Here is a 14,722-nt window from a genome sequence, read left to right on the forward strand (position 1 = left end):
AGAGAAAGAGGGACAGTCCATGAATCACTGCACCAAACAGAGGCATGGAGAACTAAATGATGAATAATGATCAAGAATAGAGGAGAGGAAGGGTAGAAGTAGAAGAGAAAAGAGGACAGAACCCCAGAGCACCATAGTTACCCCAGCTTCAACTTCTAGCAGCCTTTTAAAAGAAATAGTTATTGTTATTAAGTTTAATTTCAACACATTAACATTAAGTTAAATAATCTCTGAATACTAACTAGTCTGACAATAATCCTGTCCACAGAGGAATGTTTTCAGTCTAGCTTTGAATGTAGAAACTGAGTCGGCCTCTCTTCCATGAGCTGGGAGTTTATTCCATAAAACAGGGGCTTGGTGGCTAAACGCTCTACCTCCAACCGTACTTTTACTAATTCTAGGAACCACAAGCAGTCCTGCATTTAGTGAGTGAAGTGTTCTGATTGGATGGTAAGGGACTATGAGGTCCTTAATATAGGACGGGGCCATTCCATGTAAGGCCTTATAGGTTAACAGGAGGATCTTGAACTTGATTCTAGAATCAACTGGGATCCAGTGAAGTGAAACCAACACAGGAGTGATGTGATCTCTTCTGCTAGTTCCAGCTAACAATCTAGCTGCTGCGTTCTGAACAAGCTGGAGACTTCTTAAGGAACTCTTAGGACACGCTGCTAACAAGGAGTTACAGTAATCCAGCCTAGACGTAACAAATGCATGGATGAGTTTTTCAGCATCACTCTTAGAAAGTAGATTTCTGATCTTAGCAATATTCCGCAGGTGAAAAAAGGCAGTTCTACACGCCTGAGATATGTGAGCCTTAAATGATAAATCCTGGTCAAATAAAACCCCAAGGTTTCTAACTGTGGAATTGGGGGCTAAACTTATGTCATCCAGGGAGACTATCTGAGCAGACAGAGCATCTCTGAGGTTTTTAGGACCAAGTATAATGACCTCAGTTTTTTCTGGGTTCAAGAGGAGGTCATTAATTGTCATCCAGGTCTCCATCCATCCATCCATCAGCAGCTCTACTTGGGTGTGGAAGGAGGCATTGTGGGAAACATAGTGTTGATGTAGCACACTGATGCAGCCAGATGTGTGCTGATCATTTTCCTGCTGTGACATCACCCGGCCTCTGGGGGGTGCTGCCACCAGTTGGGCACACAAACCTGCTGACATCACAGTTTCCTCTGTATCCTCTCACAAGCTCACCTGGAAGAGTTTCTTTCTTTAGACTGCTGCCAAAGTTTCACAGAAATCCACGCCTTCATCTGACCCCACCCCAAGCCTGAAGGTAACCCCTCCCACTGTTGACAAGCATACACAGACCATAGGACTCTATTACCCATCCTTCACTGAGCTGCAAAGAAAGGAGCCGCAGAGACAGCAAGGACCCAGAGACCCGCAGCCTCCTCTGACCGCCGTCAGCCCGGGCCGCGGTAAGATCTGGGACGGGGGACGCGATCAAGGGTCTTCGTCCTTCTGTTTTTCAGGATTTGGGCGTTTGCTTCTGATCTAGTGGGGCGTCTTTCTGGTGTTTTGGTAGGTTTTACTGCTTCTTGGTTGTTGGTGACTTTGGCTTCATCCTCAGGTTTCTGGAGGAAGCAGTTGGATCATGTCTGTGGTCATCTGAGAAGTTATGCTCAGAACAACGCCCCCTTCAGGGCTCTCCTGGGAGAGCCTCGTTTTGGTCGGGTACGAGGTTCATTTGTGTTCTGACCTTTCTGGGTGGATTCCTGAGGATGTCCAGGTTTCCTGAGGCTGACTTGTTCTGTGTTCCTGCTCCTCAGATGGTTTCTGCAGTGATCCAGGAAGACCAGTTTGAAGTCAGTCTGACGGTCAGCTTTGCCTCAGCTGGACTCAAACCGCAGCAGGTAGGTTTGAACCAAAGCAGCTGGACTGAGGGGGAGGAGACGTTTACTCAGACAGGTGTGTTTGTTCAGGGGGGGCCTGAAGGAGACCATGGAACCCCAACAGGTGGAGGACCTGGACCAGCAAGTCAGACTGAGACTCTAAGCAGCGTCACAGAACGCTCTACAGACAGCATTGATAGTAACAACAGCCAACACACCCATGGGGGGAGGGGGGTTCACAGCACAGTACCATGGTTTTCTGTTTCATAGGGTTTTTGTGACTTCTGGAAAAAGGGATTTCACACAAAATTGTCCCTGGTGGAGGGGGGGGGGGGGGGGATGTCTGAAACACAAACACCTTCAGGTGGCCCAACCAGCTCCTTTGGGTTGGTGGCGACGCCATCGGGGATTGGACAGCCTTCACTTACCTGACGTAACTTGGTCTTGATGGATGGATGAACAGAGAAGGTCACTTCTGAACCCGAGGGTGGGGCATCACTACAGCTGGAGTGGGAATCCGCTCCTCTCACAGCCTGGACTCCATCTCTAGATTTGGACTGTACTTTTCTAGCGTTTCCCAGAGGAACAGGATTTCTCATGATATTTTCAGCAGTGACTCTGATTTTTGGCTGGGAATCGTATGTTATTCATGCACTTCCTGTCTGTTTATTGTACCCCTCCTGGGGTCACTGGAGGGCTATAAGGTTCCCCCACTAGTGTCTCTGCTGTTCTGTTTGGGGACTTCAACGCTCATCTGGTCAATGTGGTCAAGGACATTGACATCCAAACAGAAAACTGGCTCCCATGATCCTAATTAACTTTGTTCTGCTTTGTTGCCCTGAGTAAGGGGCAACAGAAACAAGTGGGACCTCATGTACCCCCCCAGCTTGGTGACAGCACATCTGGATTTTACCCCATGGACAAATTGTTGGTTTCATGTGTCATCATGTCAGGGAACAATCAAGAGCCTAATGTCAGTTTAGAGGCGTCTGAGAGTCCCTGGAGGAAATACTGGGACCGTCCCGTCCTAGTCCATGTCAGAGAACTGAAGTAGGGTCAGGTAGATGGCTGAACCTTAAAACAGGAACAGCTCAGTGGCCTTGTGGGAGAGTGTCCACCCTGAGACCGGAAGGTCTGAGGCTAAGTCCATGTTTGACGCTCAGTATTGAGGGGTTGGAAATTTGGACTTGAAACACCAGATCTGCTCTTTTTTCCTGGAATCCTTGAGAGATCCTAAGTGTGAACATCTGGTCCATTGGGGACTTGATCAGACTAGGTTCATGTCCAGAAGGAGGTCCAACTACTTGTATGCAGTCAGAGTTGGACTGCCGCTCCAGACTCTTCGTTTTGGGGACAGGGTTGCATGTGGGATCCTGGAGTCCTACCCCTGGTGCTTGAGGAAGATGCAGGACCTTCGTCCAGCCGTTGGGGTCTCTGAATTCTTCCCGTATCTCCTGAATCCAGAAAAAAGATGTTACTGGATGGATCCTCAGGGATAACTGGGAGTCCGTTGGAGCTTCTGCTGAGATGAACACAAACTCAACGATTTACCTGATCAACCAACCAGAAGCTGCTGATCAACAGGTGTTTGTGTCTGACAGGAAGCGGGCCGGCCTCAGGTGTTCCTAACCTCAAACTACACGTGGAACAGGACCGCGCAGTAAGACCCCCCAGCGGTGACGAGCATAGACTCCGCTGTTTGGAAAGCTTTGCTCTGATTGGTTGTCTGCTTGCAGATTCTTGACAGTCAGCTGCTGAAGGAGTTAGGACCAGGTGGAGGTCGGGTCGGTACCGTCCAGCGGCTCCTCGATCAAGTATGAACCAATCAGCGGCCTCCGTTCTGTCATGTGGCTAAGTTCTCCTCTGAGCAGCTGTGTTTGTTGAGCAGGGGGCGGATCCTTCTTGCTGTGGGAGCGACGGCAGACACGCCCTGGCCGTCGCCGTGATGAACCGTCACCCTGATGTTCTTCCTGTTCTGCTGCAGCGAGGAGCCGATCCGGACCAACAGTCTGGATCGTAAGAACGAATCCCACCGCCCGTTCACAGCTCCATCAACCAATCAGACGACAGGCACACATTCGTGCACATTTTTGCTGTCACAAGTGCTGGTCATGTGACAAGCCCCTCCTCCTCCTCCTCCTCCTCCTCCTCAGGATGAAGAACACAGGTCTGCATGAGGCTGCAGCTCTGGGCTCTGCGGGGCTGCAGTGTGCTGCTGTTCTGCTCAGGTATGACTCACCTGGTCTGGGTTTGGTTTCGCCTTTCCTTTCCAGCTGCTGATCAGCATGGAACGGATTTACTGTCACACCTCTGATAAAACCCAAAAACCCTTCTTCCTGTTCTGGACCGGCTCCAGTCCAACAGGAAGCGCCGGTTTTCTCTTTAGCGCAAAAGCGGATCAAATCCCAGAATTCTCACAAAAACTTGGGGTCCATCCCGTCCCGTCCTCCCGGTTCCGGTGGAATCCTGCTGAGAAAGTCCGTGTCAGACGGTGGAGTTGAAGCTGCTCTGAAGGCCTGGATGAGCAACCAGAGACTCCGCCCACCACCCGTTCACGTGACTGACAGGATTCATGAGTACAAACACCATCTTCAGATTGATCAATGTGATTATTGATCTCTGCTGTGTCCCACACTCCTAATCCATCAGAATGCTGCCCCCCCCCCATCTACATTCACATAAAAGCACATGCCGGTTCTGAACGCTGTTGGACTTCAAGAACACAGCAGCCGGTTCTGAACGCCACGGTTCAGAACCGGCTGCTGTGTTCTTGAAGTCCAACAGCGTTGAAGCGATCGCCTGATGTTTTAGACGTGTCCATTCCTCAGAAGCTCCACCCCCTTTCTGTCTCGTAACGTTTGACACTGCAGGTGCAATGTGGGCGGGGCCTGTTCTCCCACCTACTCCTCCCATCTGATGAAGCCCCCCTGCTTTCAGATGGAAGGCCAGCGTGAGGCAGAGGAACGCTGTGGGGGAGACGCCTTACGATGTGGCGGCGAGCTCCGGCGGCGGCGACATGGCGTCTCTGCTGGCAGCTCAAACTGGACCAGACTTGCTGGGACGGTCACGCCTGAGCGCCGATGTCTTCCAACCTTTAGGGCGGGGCCAGGGGTTTGCCGTCTGACAGACTGCACCTCCTCTGGGACATTGAGTGGGAGGAGTCTGATGTCTGAGCATGCTCAGTGCTGTGATGGTGACCAACATTTTCCTTGGTGGGGGAGGAGAGTCTTGAAGCGTTCAGCTTTATTTACAATAAAAATGTTTCTACTCAGAGTTCATGTCTTTGAGGGCGACTCTGGCCCTCTGACCCCCCCTCTACTAATGCAGTGCCCTGCCCTGGATGTAAAAAGCAATGCAGACGCCACGCTCACTGCACGCCATTGATTTCACGAAATGAAAATCTAACCATTGAGCGTTTGGAGTCTATTTCTGATCCGCCGTCTCCTGAAGACAAAAACGACGTTTATTTAAAAAAAGACATTAAATACATTTTTGTGGCAAAAAATAATTCCGATGCAATGCATTGTGGTCTATATTCACTGATGTAGTGAGGATGGACGCACACTGGTTTTCTGCAGAGACTTCTGGGAAATTTTTAGGGTTCTGGATTTTGGAAGCGTAGATCCAGACGAACTAGAAGATGGAGAACCTTCAATAGTTAGGGAAACAATTCAGACAGAACCTTTAGAACCCCCCCCCCCCAGTTCATGTCATCATGGGGGGTGGGGGTAGAGGTCACGGGCCCCAGTCACCGGGGACTTGGAGCCATCCTTGGGACCAGGTGGGTCTGTCAACTGAGGCCAAGACCCCCATGGACTTGGAGTGACCCCCCAAGTCTGTGAAACAGTTTCCTTCTGTTTTCCATGAAGGTGGGGCTGTGACCCCCCCCCCAAACAAAGGACAAATTCCTGCTCCAGCTTTCTCCTATCTGCTCAAACTGTTGCCACAGTGACATAGCCCAGTGCATCATGGGTAATGCAGTCTGTGGTCAGGAAAGCCTGAATGAAACTTTTATTGGATCTGGAAAACAGGATCACGTGGAAGTCGGAGGTGACGGACCAAACTGGATCAGCAGCCGGGCGTCAGCGCCGCAGGCGCAGGAAGAAGGCGTGGCGGCACTCGGCGCTGTCCACGGGGTAGAACTTGTCGTAGAAGTCCAGGATGTACTCCTCGGCCTTGAAGCCGAACTTCTGGTAAAGCAGCATGGCGGGGTTACTGGCCGACACGTGCAGCGTCACGTCCTTCCCCATGCACGTCTGAAACGGCACGGACACAGCGTCAGCCACGCCAGACGCCACTGGAATCACGCTTAACCTGGCCAACCCTGGCCCTCAAGGGCCCCAACCCTGCCAGGTCTCCAGCTCTGCACCCGGACTACCGAAAGCAGGTGCATTCAGCCAATCAGCAGAAAGATGGTGGAGGGGGGGCTGGAGACCAGGCTGGCTCTGGAGACCAGGGCTGGCCGGGCCTGCCTGGAAAGGTGGAAGTTATCTGCCCACACCGGTACTTTCCAAAGTTTCTGGATGGTTATGACTTTTTATACCTCAGGGGGCGTGGTTTAAATTAGCAAGTGGGTGGAGCCAGCAGCAGAGCTTTGACGGTGTGGGATTTTTGATCACCGCGCTGATGAAGCAGCAGGAGTCGCGGTGCTTCGAATCAGAACGCAGCAAATGTAATAACAGACACATAACAGTAACAACAACTAAACAACTGTTCAGGTAACCGTTAACAACCAAAGTGCCGCTGAAATGCTGCTGCTGCTGCTTTTATTATCCGTCTTCATGTTGCTCTTCATTCAAATCAGACTCAGTAATAAATCCCCCATAATGCTTAAGGACTGGATGGGGGTGGGGTTACCATCACACCCCTATCCAGCACAGAGGAGGAGCTGAGATGCTAAAAGGTTCTGATGTAAACTGAAGAACCAGAGGAGGACAAAGCTTTGGACCCAACCGAACAAAAGCTGGACGTCAGAGCCCCGCCCACCCCCACCCACCTGGATGAGGTGGTAGATCATGAAGGTCCCGATGCCGGCCCTCCTCCACTCAGGATGCACCAGCAGGAAGGAGATGTAGGCCTCATTGTACTTGACGTCCGGAACCATGAACCCAAAGCCCACCACCACCTTCTTGTAGAGGACCACCACGCTGAAGTCCGGGTACTGCAGGCACTCGGACAGGTCCACTCCTGGGGGAGGAGCCAGCCAGATTAGAAGAGTGGGGGCAGCAGGCCAAAGGCTGGAAGGAGATACTCCACCTGGCCAGAAGCCGTGGTGACACATGGCGTTGACGGAGGGGATGTGGTTGGGACGGACGTAGCAGTAGTCGATGGGGGCGTCGGCTTCAGGGACCCAGGCCGGGTCCTTCCTGTGGGGGTACGCTCTGATTTCAGCCAACAACCGCAGCTTCAGAGGGCGGCTCTCATAGTCCCTCCTGCAGACCAGAGACAGAACCTTAGACCCTGACCGCCCACGGCCACCGGGGCGGGGCGGGCCGGGGCGGGGGGTACCTGATGTACGGCTTCAGCACGCGGGACGTGTACGGACTCTTGATGCTCTGCTCCAGACCGCCTTCAGCGCCCATCAGCCGATGCCAGAAGGACACAGAGTGTAACGGGACGCCTCTTCTGCCGGAGGTTCTGGTCTGGAAGAATACAGGACCAGAATCAGATCAGAACCGGTCCACAGAAACATTCAGAGAACTCTGAGGTTCTCCATCATGGTCCTCCAGAACCCGCCTTCGGGGTCCGTTTGGACCTGGACCTGCTGCCCTGGCAGGGCGACTACGTTCTCCAGAGGCTCTGCTCCAGTCGACAGTCTGCCCCCCCCAGGGCTCGACATAGCCATTTGTCCGCTGGCCCGGTCCTGTTTTTCGAGCAGTGCGGACCACAAGACTTTACTTTTCACTTGTCCGCTCGGGCCACTAAAATATCTAACGGTTTATATATTCTTCACCTTTTTCAATAAAGTATATTTTGCGAAAACGTGTAGATTTACCTCGTCTTCATAATTTAGTTTTTCTGCTAGTCCTGTGTTCAGACTTCAAGGGTTTCTATGGGAAACCTTTGATCACTTCTCCTTCTCTCCCGCCTGCGCGCGCGCGGCTGTCACTGCCGAGCACCACGCGGCACGCGCTCACTACTTTTTTTTTTCAAACTTTATTGAATGTAACAATTCAATACAAACAATGTTAAACAGCAACAACGAAGGCACAAGCCAGTGGGTTATTATTACATTTGATTATAAATCCGACACCGTCACTGAAGAGAGACTGAAGCATGTCAGAGATGTGGAAGACATGGCAGGAATAGATAGGAATATGTTAGAATGGGTATAATTAGTAGTATGGACAGCAAGATATTTAATGAATGCATTGAAGATGAAACTGTATCCACTAAGCTTTAAGCTGAATGTCAAAGAATCAAAGGCAACTCCAAATACCTGAATCTCAGACTCAAATGCAGTAGAATGTTAAACTACTTAATTTTGTTTTTCTTTACAACACTGTAAGCAGTAAGTATTTCTAGTTAGCTGAATGATCTCAGTTAGACCTGCACAATATGAGGAAAACTCGCGATATGCCATATCAGAGATTAAAATTGCGATAACGATATAATTTGCGGTATATAAACAAACAGCAAAATAACCAAATAACCATTCCCAGTTTAAAAATTATACTCCAAATGACCCACGTTGACATAGGTTACAAACATCTAACATAACAGGGCTCCATCTGATTGGTCAACAATGTGAAGGCGTCCATCCGATTGGTCAAATGCATTAAGGGATTTATTTGATTCGTTAAATGGTTCAAGCTGCCATTAGATTGTTTTAACACATTTAAGGTTTATGATTTATTGCGATATTTGCCGTTAGAAGCACCATGAAAACTTCTGAACTAGTGTTTCCTACTACACTGCAGTGCTCTCTTCAAAACATCTGAAACAGACTAGAGCAGATTTAAGTTTGATATGGTCTATTTTCAGTCATTGAAAAGTGTAGAAATAAGTGATGTCACCAGAATGCACCAAATTGTACCATATTAAAAGTTTCCGGGGGGGCATGCCCCCGGACCCCCCTAAAGTTGCAAGCACCTGCGGAGCGGCGGGTCCCGCTATGCGCGGTGTCGGGCCAGTAACTTTCAGGCAGGGCCAGTAAGTTTCAAAAACTACTGGCCCTGTGGGCCAGTGCAAATTTCTGGGCTATGTCAACCCCTGCCCCCCTCCCCCCCAGAGAAGGAACGCTGGTACCTGGAAACGATCCAGGATCTGCAGCTCCCGACTGCTGGTGCGGTACTTCTCCTCGGCTCCGCCCCCCGCGTTGGGGCCCCCTTCAGAGCCGCCGTAGATCCCTCCCACCAGGCTGAGGGTGGCACTGATGGCCCGGTCCACGTCCAGCAGGGGGAGCCCTCTCTGCCTCTTGGCCTGGCGGACCAGCAGCTTCCGGCGAAGACGGCGGGCCTGCGGCGTGACGGCCAGCGCCAGCGGGCAGGCGTCCAGGCGCCGTAGCAGCAGCCGCTCCTCGTACAGGCTGACGGCGACGCAGCGAGGACTAGCCACGATGTCGGCGGCCGCCGGCGCCCTCCTCCGCTCGGCCCCCCCAGACGGAGAGGGAGGAGCTTCCTTCCTTCCTCCCGACTCCTCAAAGTCTTCGTGGCGCTCAGGACAATCGTCTTCCTCGCTGTCAGCTTCTCTTTTGATGTGAGGGGGGGCGGAGCAGACCTTCTTGCGGCCTATGAGGGTGGCGCTGGGTGGGGGGGCGTACTCCATTCCTGGATCAATCATGCCGTCCACCTCCTCGTCATCTGCAGGAGGGGGAGGTAGGTCATGACATCATCATCCATGCAGCAGCGCCTAGGGGGGGCGTCCTCTTACCGTGGAACAACGCCTGGGGGGGCATGACGTCAGGAATGAGGTCCGCCTCCGACAGCAGACTGGGCGTGGCCGACTGGGAGGCCGGCGTCCCTGGGGCGGAGAAGTCGGGGGAGGGTGACGGAGACCGGCTGGTGAGAGGAGTCCGGTCCGAGGAGCTCAGCGAGGAGAAGTCGATGACCTCCCCCTTCTCTAGGACCAGATCGGGCCGCCGCCCGGCCCCCCCGCCACGGCCCCCGCCCAGTTTGACGGGCGTGGAGGAGGCACTACGGTCGGGGTATCCTCCCACCGCCTCCTTCTGTGCTCGACGGATGTCTTTGGCCTCCTGGGTGCGAGAACGCTTCTCCTTCAGCTGCATGGCGTTCTCCACGGCGTTCCGGGCCCCCCGCTTCCTCAAGCCCTCCACCGTGATGATGGGGTCCAGGACGGGTTTGGACGCTGCGGACCACAAGCAGCTGAGCAGAGACGTGGAACCCCGCCCTCTGCGGACTGGCTGCGCCTTACCTTTGGTCTTGGCGGCGGACTTGTCCACATCGGGCCTCAGGGTGGGGGGTCGGTTCTGGACCAGCTTCCACCAGCCGGGTTCTCCAAACTCCTGCGCCCCCGAGCGGAAGAAGGTGGGGCTGCCGACAGACAGGCAGCCGGCCACCGTGCTCCACCAGGTGGAGGTCTTCTTCCTGCAGAGAGACCGGGTCAGCGCCGGCGGGGGCCCACCTGTGCGGAGCCGCACAGGTGGGCCCGGCCGGCGGGGGCTCACCTGTGCGGCGCCCGGCCGGCGGGGGCTCACCTGGTTCCCAGCAGGAAGTTCCAGTGCCGGCCGATGAAGGCGCAGATGTCCTCCTTCCAGCGGAAGTAGCCCTGCCGGCCCGTCCCCTCCAGGGACAGGTTGTACATGGCCAACATCACCACCTGTCAAACACACACCTGTTCAGCCCCGCCCCCTCCCTCAGCGGGGTTTCGGGGGTGTACCTGCTGCCAGGTGAGCCGCATCCTCTCAAAGCTCTCCTTGCCGTCCTCGGAGCAGCTGCAGCAGGTGAACTTGAAGAAGTTGTCTCCTTTCAGGTAGCTGGGCTGTTCTCCTCGGAGCTGAGCTGCAACAGACACCCGTTAGAGCCCCCATCGCCATGGCAACGCTGCATGCAGCTAGGCTTAGGGAGCAGGATTTGGCCACGCCCCCTGTGGTGATGGGCTCACCTGCAGGGGTCCACTTGTGACAGCGCTCGCAGTAGAAGGACATGTCCTCGCAGGCCCAGCCGCCCTCCCCCTCCTCCCCCAGGTCGCTGGTCAGCGAGTCCCCGCTCTGGTCGTGGGACAGGTCCACCGAACCCTGATCCTCCGACTCCACGATCAGCAGAGTCTCCCCCTCCACCTCCCCCTCCTCCAGCCCCTCTGACGCCGACGTGCACGTCACCTCGTCCGCCGCCAGGGGCTCGCCGCTGCTGTCCATGTCCGCCCTCAGCCGCAGCGCCACCTGTGGGCCGGTCCTGTCGGTGCAGCGGCGTGAGCTCACGTCCCCTCACAGCCTCCACTCTCTCCGTTTCACAAAACATACCTGCCTCACGTGTCCTGTGGGCGGAGCCTGGCCTCAGCACGCCGCCGCTCCTCCTCCAGGTGTCGGGTCAGGACCTTCTGCTGCTCCAGCAACCGCAGGTTCTCCTTCTTCCTCTCCAGCCGCTCCAGATCCCGAACGACACCCTGGTGGAGGCGCTGCAGACGCCGGAGCAGAGGGGAGGAGTCAGTGAAAACGACACCTATTGGCCGCTGGCTGCTCGCGGCACGAGACGCCGGCATTAACAGGAGAGCAGTGATCCCTGGACCCCTCATGTTCTAGTGTAGAACCGGGTCCAGTCCCGGTTCAAATTCCTCCACTGCAGCGGCTGCAAGTCTGCATCCAGAACGCATCCTGTCATAGCCAGAACTGGGTCCAGAACAAGAAGGTTCTGTGTTCTAACGTTCCTCCTGCAGATCAGGAGCTGCATGCGGTTTGAGTTCTAGAGTTCTGTCTGCAGATTAGAGTCCAGAATCAGTCCAGCGGCTGTTCTGATCCCAACCAGACGTTTGATCCTCTTTCTAAAAACGTCACTAAGGATGATTTACAACAAAGTCCCAGGAGTGAAACTGATGGAAGCCCCCATGAAAGTTCTGATAGATGGGGGGGGCATGTAGGCGGGTCTGTGGTGTTCAGAGCCGGTCCCCCCCAGTTCTTCTTTGGACAAACAGGTGGAGTGGACGGCCCCACGAACCGCCCAGCATTTTAGAAAACAGAGTTTGTGTCGTAAAATGCCGTACTTGAACTGTTTGTGTTTGGTGCTTTGGTTGGTCTGGGACCGGTTCTAACATGTGACAGAACCATGTTAGCAACAAATGAGCCCAAATAAAATTAAAGTTAGTCAAAGGAAATGTGACACGGTTACAATGATTTAAGGTTAAAATGTCTAATAAATCCCAAGATAATCCAAATGTTGTGATCAGCATCCGTCTGAATGAAAAGAACAGGAAACTGTCATTTATGGAACAACAGACAGGGCCCTAGCATGGACCCCTGTGGACCCCCGTGGACAGACAATGGGCATTCTATTTGACCTGAATTCTATCACTTTTATTGAATTACCGGAAAGCCTGAATTTAATATTTGAATCTTTTTTTTCTACGATTTATGGTGTCGAACGCTCCAACCAGCCCTCCACGATTCCAGACGACCGTCAGTCCAGGAAGAGGGTCAGCCGGCCCTCTCCTGGTGGGCTACCTGGATCAGGTGTGTTCTGCCAATCAGAAACAGGCCTGATTCTAACCAGCATCTACTGAAGCAGGGTTGGTGGTCCCGGTCCAGAACTTTAGGAGCTCGACGTCTCAAAAATAACTCACAAACGTGTGGGCATCCCTGGAGTAGGAGGTCGGTTCGAATCCCTCAGGTTCGTTTTTGGAAGGGATTCTACTAAAATCCTGAAACACTCTGATAATAACAGGAACTGACACAATAAAACGCGTTTAACTTCAAAACCAGAAAATCAGCACTGAAGTCCACTCAACCGGAAGTCCGGGGGGAGGTCCCGAGGTCAGTCAGCATATATTTACATTAATGTTTATCACAACCATAACAGTCCAAACATAAACAGAAAACTAAATTTAAGAGAACTCTGCTTCTGTTGAACTTTTATTTTTGAGAGTGTAAACCGGAAGCTCTGGATAACTTGACGGACAGACGTTTTGGCATCAGCGTCAGCAGCGTCCGCAGACGGCACGCTGATGCTTATGGCCTTAAACCGGGTAAGCCGTTAGCCTCAACGCTACCGGGTGTTGGACCGGCTCACCTCTCGGTCCCAGGCCTGTTTCAGGTGCACAGTCGCCACGGTGCTCAGAGTCAGAACCACAGAAACTCCCAGAACCACTTTGGAGGTCACAGACATCACGGAGGGTTCAACTCAGCGCGAGCCCGCTGCAGCTGCCGCGTCCCGCTCTTCCTCTGCGCGGCTGACCGCTGAGCTGCGACGCAGCGCCCCCAGCGGCCGGGAGCGCAGCGGCCAGACTTTTTTTAAAAACTTTATTGTACAAACACAATTTTACAAGATAAATTTTAAATGTGCCAGGAGAGCATGAATATTACATGCATTTTACATAAAAACATTCAAGTTTCTACAGCGTTCATACTGACATTCACTGGTTAAGACTTTAAGAGATGGAATTGAGAGACATTTTACTCTGATTAACACGGGGAAAAAATAGAAGTTGAAGAGAATTTACATTTATGAATATCAAATTTGCCAAATATAATATAATTATTAGTTTTTTAATTGAGTCTAGGTTTTTTTTATGATAGCCATAAATATTTGAAAATATTAAATGTGGAAGTATATTCCAAATTTGTTGTAGTTTTTTTTAGGTAAGATTTGATCCAGTTGATCCATGTGTTATTTAGTGTTTTAAATCCAGAAAGTTTAGTCCTCCATTGTCATATGAGTTCATTAAAACTGATTTTTTTAAATAATGTACACGTTTTTTCCAATTAAAGTTAAATAAAACTTGTAAACAGATTTTAGTGGTTGACCGTCGGCATACAGAGATAAAGCAGAGTAGGTGAGTGGAGGGATTCCCTCTGCCTCTGACAGCAGGACTCTGCCCTTTAGGCTCCCAGCGGCCAGACAACCGGACTGAGCGCGTGCGACGTGACGTCATCTGAGAAAATAATAATAATAATAATAATGGATTGGATTTATCTGCGCTTTTCAAGACACCCAAAGTTCTTACATTGTGTCCATTATTCATTCACTCCTCATTCATACTTGGTGATGGTAGCTACAGTTGTAGCCACAGCTGCCCTGGGGCAGACTGACAGAGGTGTGGCTTTCGCGCCTACGGCCCCTCTGACCATCACCGGGATCATACATGTGCATTCACACACCAGTGGAGCCACACTGGAGGCAAGGAGGGTGAAGTGTCTTGCCCAAGGACACAACGACATTTTGGCTGGTGGGAGCGGGGATCGAACCGCCAACCCTTCAATCATTGGACGACCCGCTCAACCACCTGAGCCACTGTCGCCCCTGCAAAATGACTTACTTCCAGTTTCAACCAAATAATGTTTCAGCTAAACGTCATTTCTGTTCCTCTGCTGTCTTCTATTGGAGGAAACGTCTTCCTGACTCGCTCTGGAAAACTGTTTGGACCCTGCATCAGAAATGATGAATCAATATCATGAGAGACGTCTACTACAGACTCCTACATAGAATCCATCCCATAATCAATACATGATCAGATAGAAGAAGACTATTGACCCCAACTGTCTTCTCTGTAAACAACAGAAATGCAATATTACTAAAACATTTAGGAAAGAATGTTCACGTTTTATAAATCATAAATATGACTCACAATGTCGGATGAAGTTTGAGTTTATCATATTTGGTCTACATGAAAATAAAATAAGATCAAACGTATAATTGGCAATAATCTAATTATAATATTTAGTAGGTTTAATATTCACAAATCAACATTTTCTTCATCACAAA

General features: G+C 51.7%; 2 protein-coding genes across 8 annotated transcripts in view; one reads left to right on the forward strand and one right to left on the reverse strand.

Moving 5' to 3' along the window:
- dzank1 (double zinc ribbon and ankyrin repeat domains 1) overlaps positions 1-5,317 on the forward strand; it is a 13,166-nt gene extending 7,849 nt beyond the window's left edge. For 3 of the 5 annotated variants that reach the window (XM_020701342.2, XM_020701343.2, XM_020701344.2), the window contains exons 9-17: positions 1,232-1,436; positions 1,589-1,692; positions 1,788-1,871; positions 1,941-2,049; positions 3,452-3,510; positions 3,587-3,664; positions 3,739-3,866; positions 4,004-4,078; positions 4,721-5,317. In XM_020701342.2, the coding sequence (XP_020557001.1) occupies positions 1,232-1,436; positions 1,589-1,692; positions 1,788-1,871; positions 1,941-2,049; positions 3,452-3,510; positions 3,587-3,664; positions 3,739-3,866; positions 4,004-4,078; positions 4,721-5,234 (1,356 nt within the window). In that variant the 3' untranslated portion in view covers positions 5,235-5,317. Of the gene's footprint in view, positions 1-1,231; positions 1,437-1,588; positions 1,693-1,787; positions 1,872-1,940; positions 2,050-3,451; positions 3,511-3,586; positions 3,665-3,738; positions 3,867-4,003; positions 4,079-4,206 lie in introns of all 5 variants that reach the window. The other 2 variants (XM_020701346.2, XM_020701345.2) reach the window with 2 other exon arrangements.
- Positions 5,273-13,192, reverse strand: kat14 (lysine acetyltransferase 14). Of its 3 annotated transcripts, XM_023953587.1 has the most exons (12): positions 13,031-13,192; positions 11,272-11,426; positions 10,914-11,203; positions 10,689-10,810; positions 10,507-10,628; positions 10,224-10,396; positions 9,723-10,157; positions 9,099-9,652; positions 7,359-7,492; positions 7,107-7,282; positions 6,847-7,037; positions 5,273-6,106 (listed from the first exon to the last, which is right to left on the reverse strand). In XM_023953587.1, exons 3-12 carry the CDS (start codon positions 11,164-11,166, stop codon positions 5,933-5,935), a joined length of 2,334 nt encoding a protein of 777 aa, XP_023809355.1. In that variant the 5' UTR covers positions 11,167-11,203; positions 11,272-11,426; positions 13,031-13,192; the 3' UTR covers positions 5,273-5,932. The 3 variants fall into 3 exon arrangements, with proteins under 3 accessions (XP_023809355.1, XP_023809348.1, XP_023809352.1); XM_023953580.1 differs by having other exon boundaries at positions 9,723-10,396; XM_023953584.1 differs by having other exon boundaries at positions 9,723-10,396; positions 11,276-11,426; positions 13,031-13,185.
- Positions 13,193-14,722: the final 1,530 nt, after the last annotated feature.

The sequence above is a fragment of the Oryzias latipes genome, chromosome 1, assembly GCF_002234675.1.
Source record: "Oryzias latipes chromosome 1, ASM223467v1".
NCBI lineage: Eukaryota > Metazoa > Chordata > Actinopteri > Beloniformes > Adrianichthyidae > Oryzias > Oryzias latipes.

Excerpts from the sequence above, each read along its gene's own strand:
- kat14 (XM_023953580.1), bottom strand. The coding sequence starts at position 11,166 with ATGGACAGCAGCGGCGAGCCCCTGGCGGCGGACGAGGTGACGTGCACG. Across the intron at positions 10,629-10,688 it reads TGCGGCTCACCTGGCAGCAG|GTGGTGATGTTGGCCATGTA; the intron begins GTACACCCCCGA and ends TGTGTTTGACAG. Across the intron at positions 7,493-9,098 it reads AGATCCTGGATCGTTTCCAG|ACCAGAACCTCCGGCAGAAG; the intron begins GTACCAGCGTTC and ends GTATTCTTCCAG.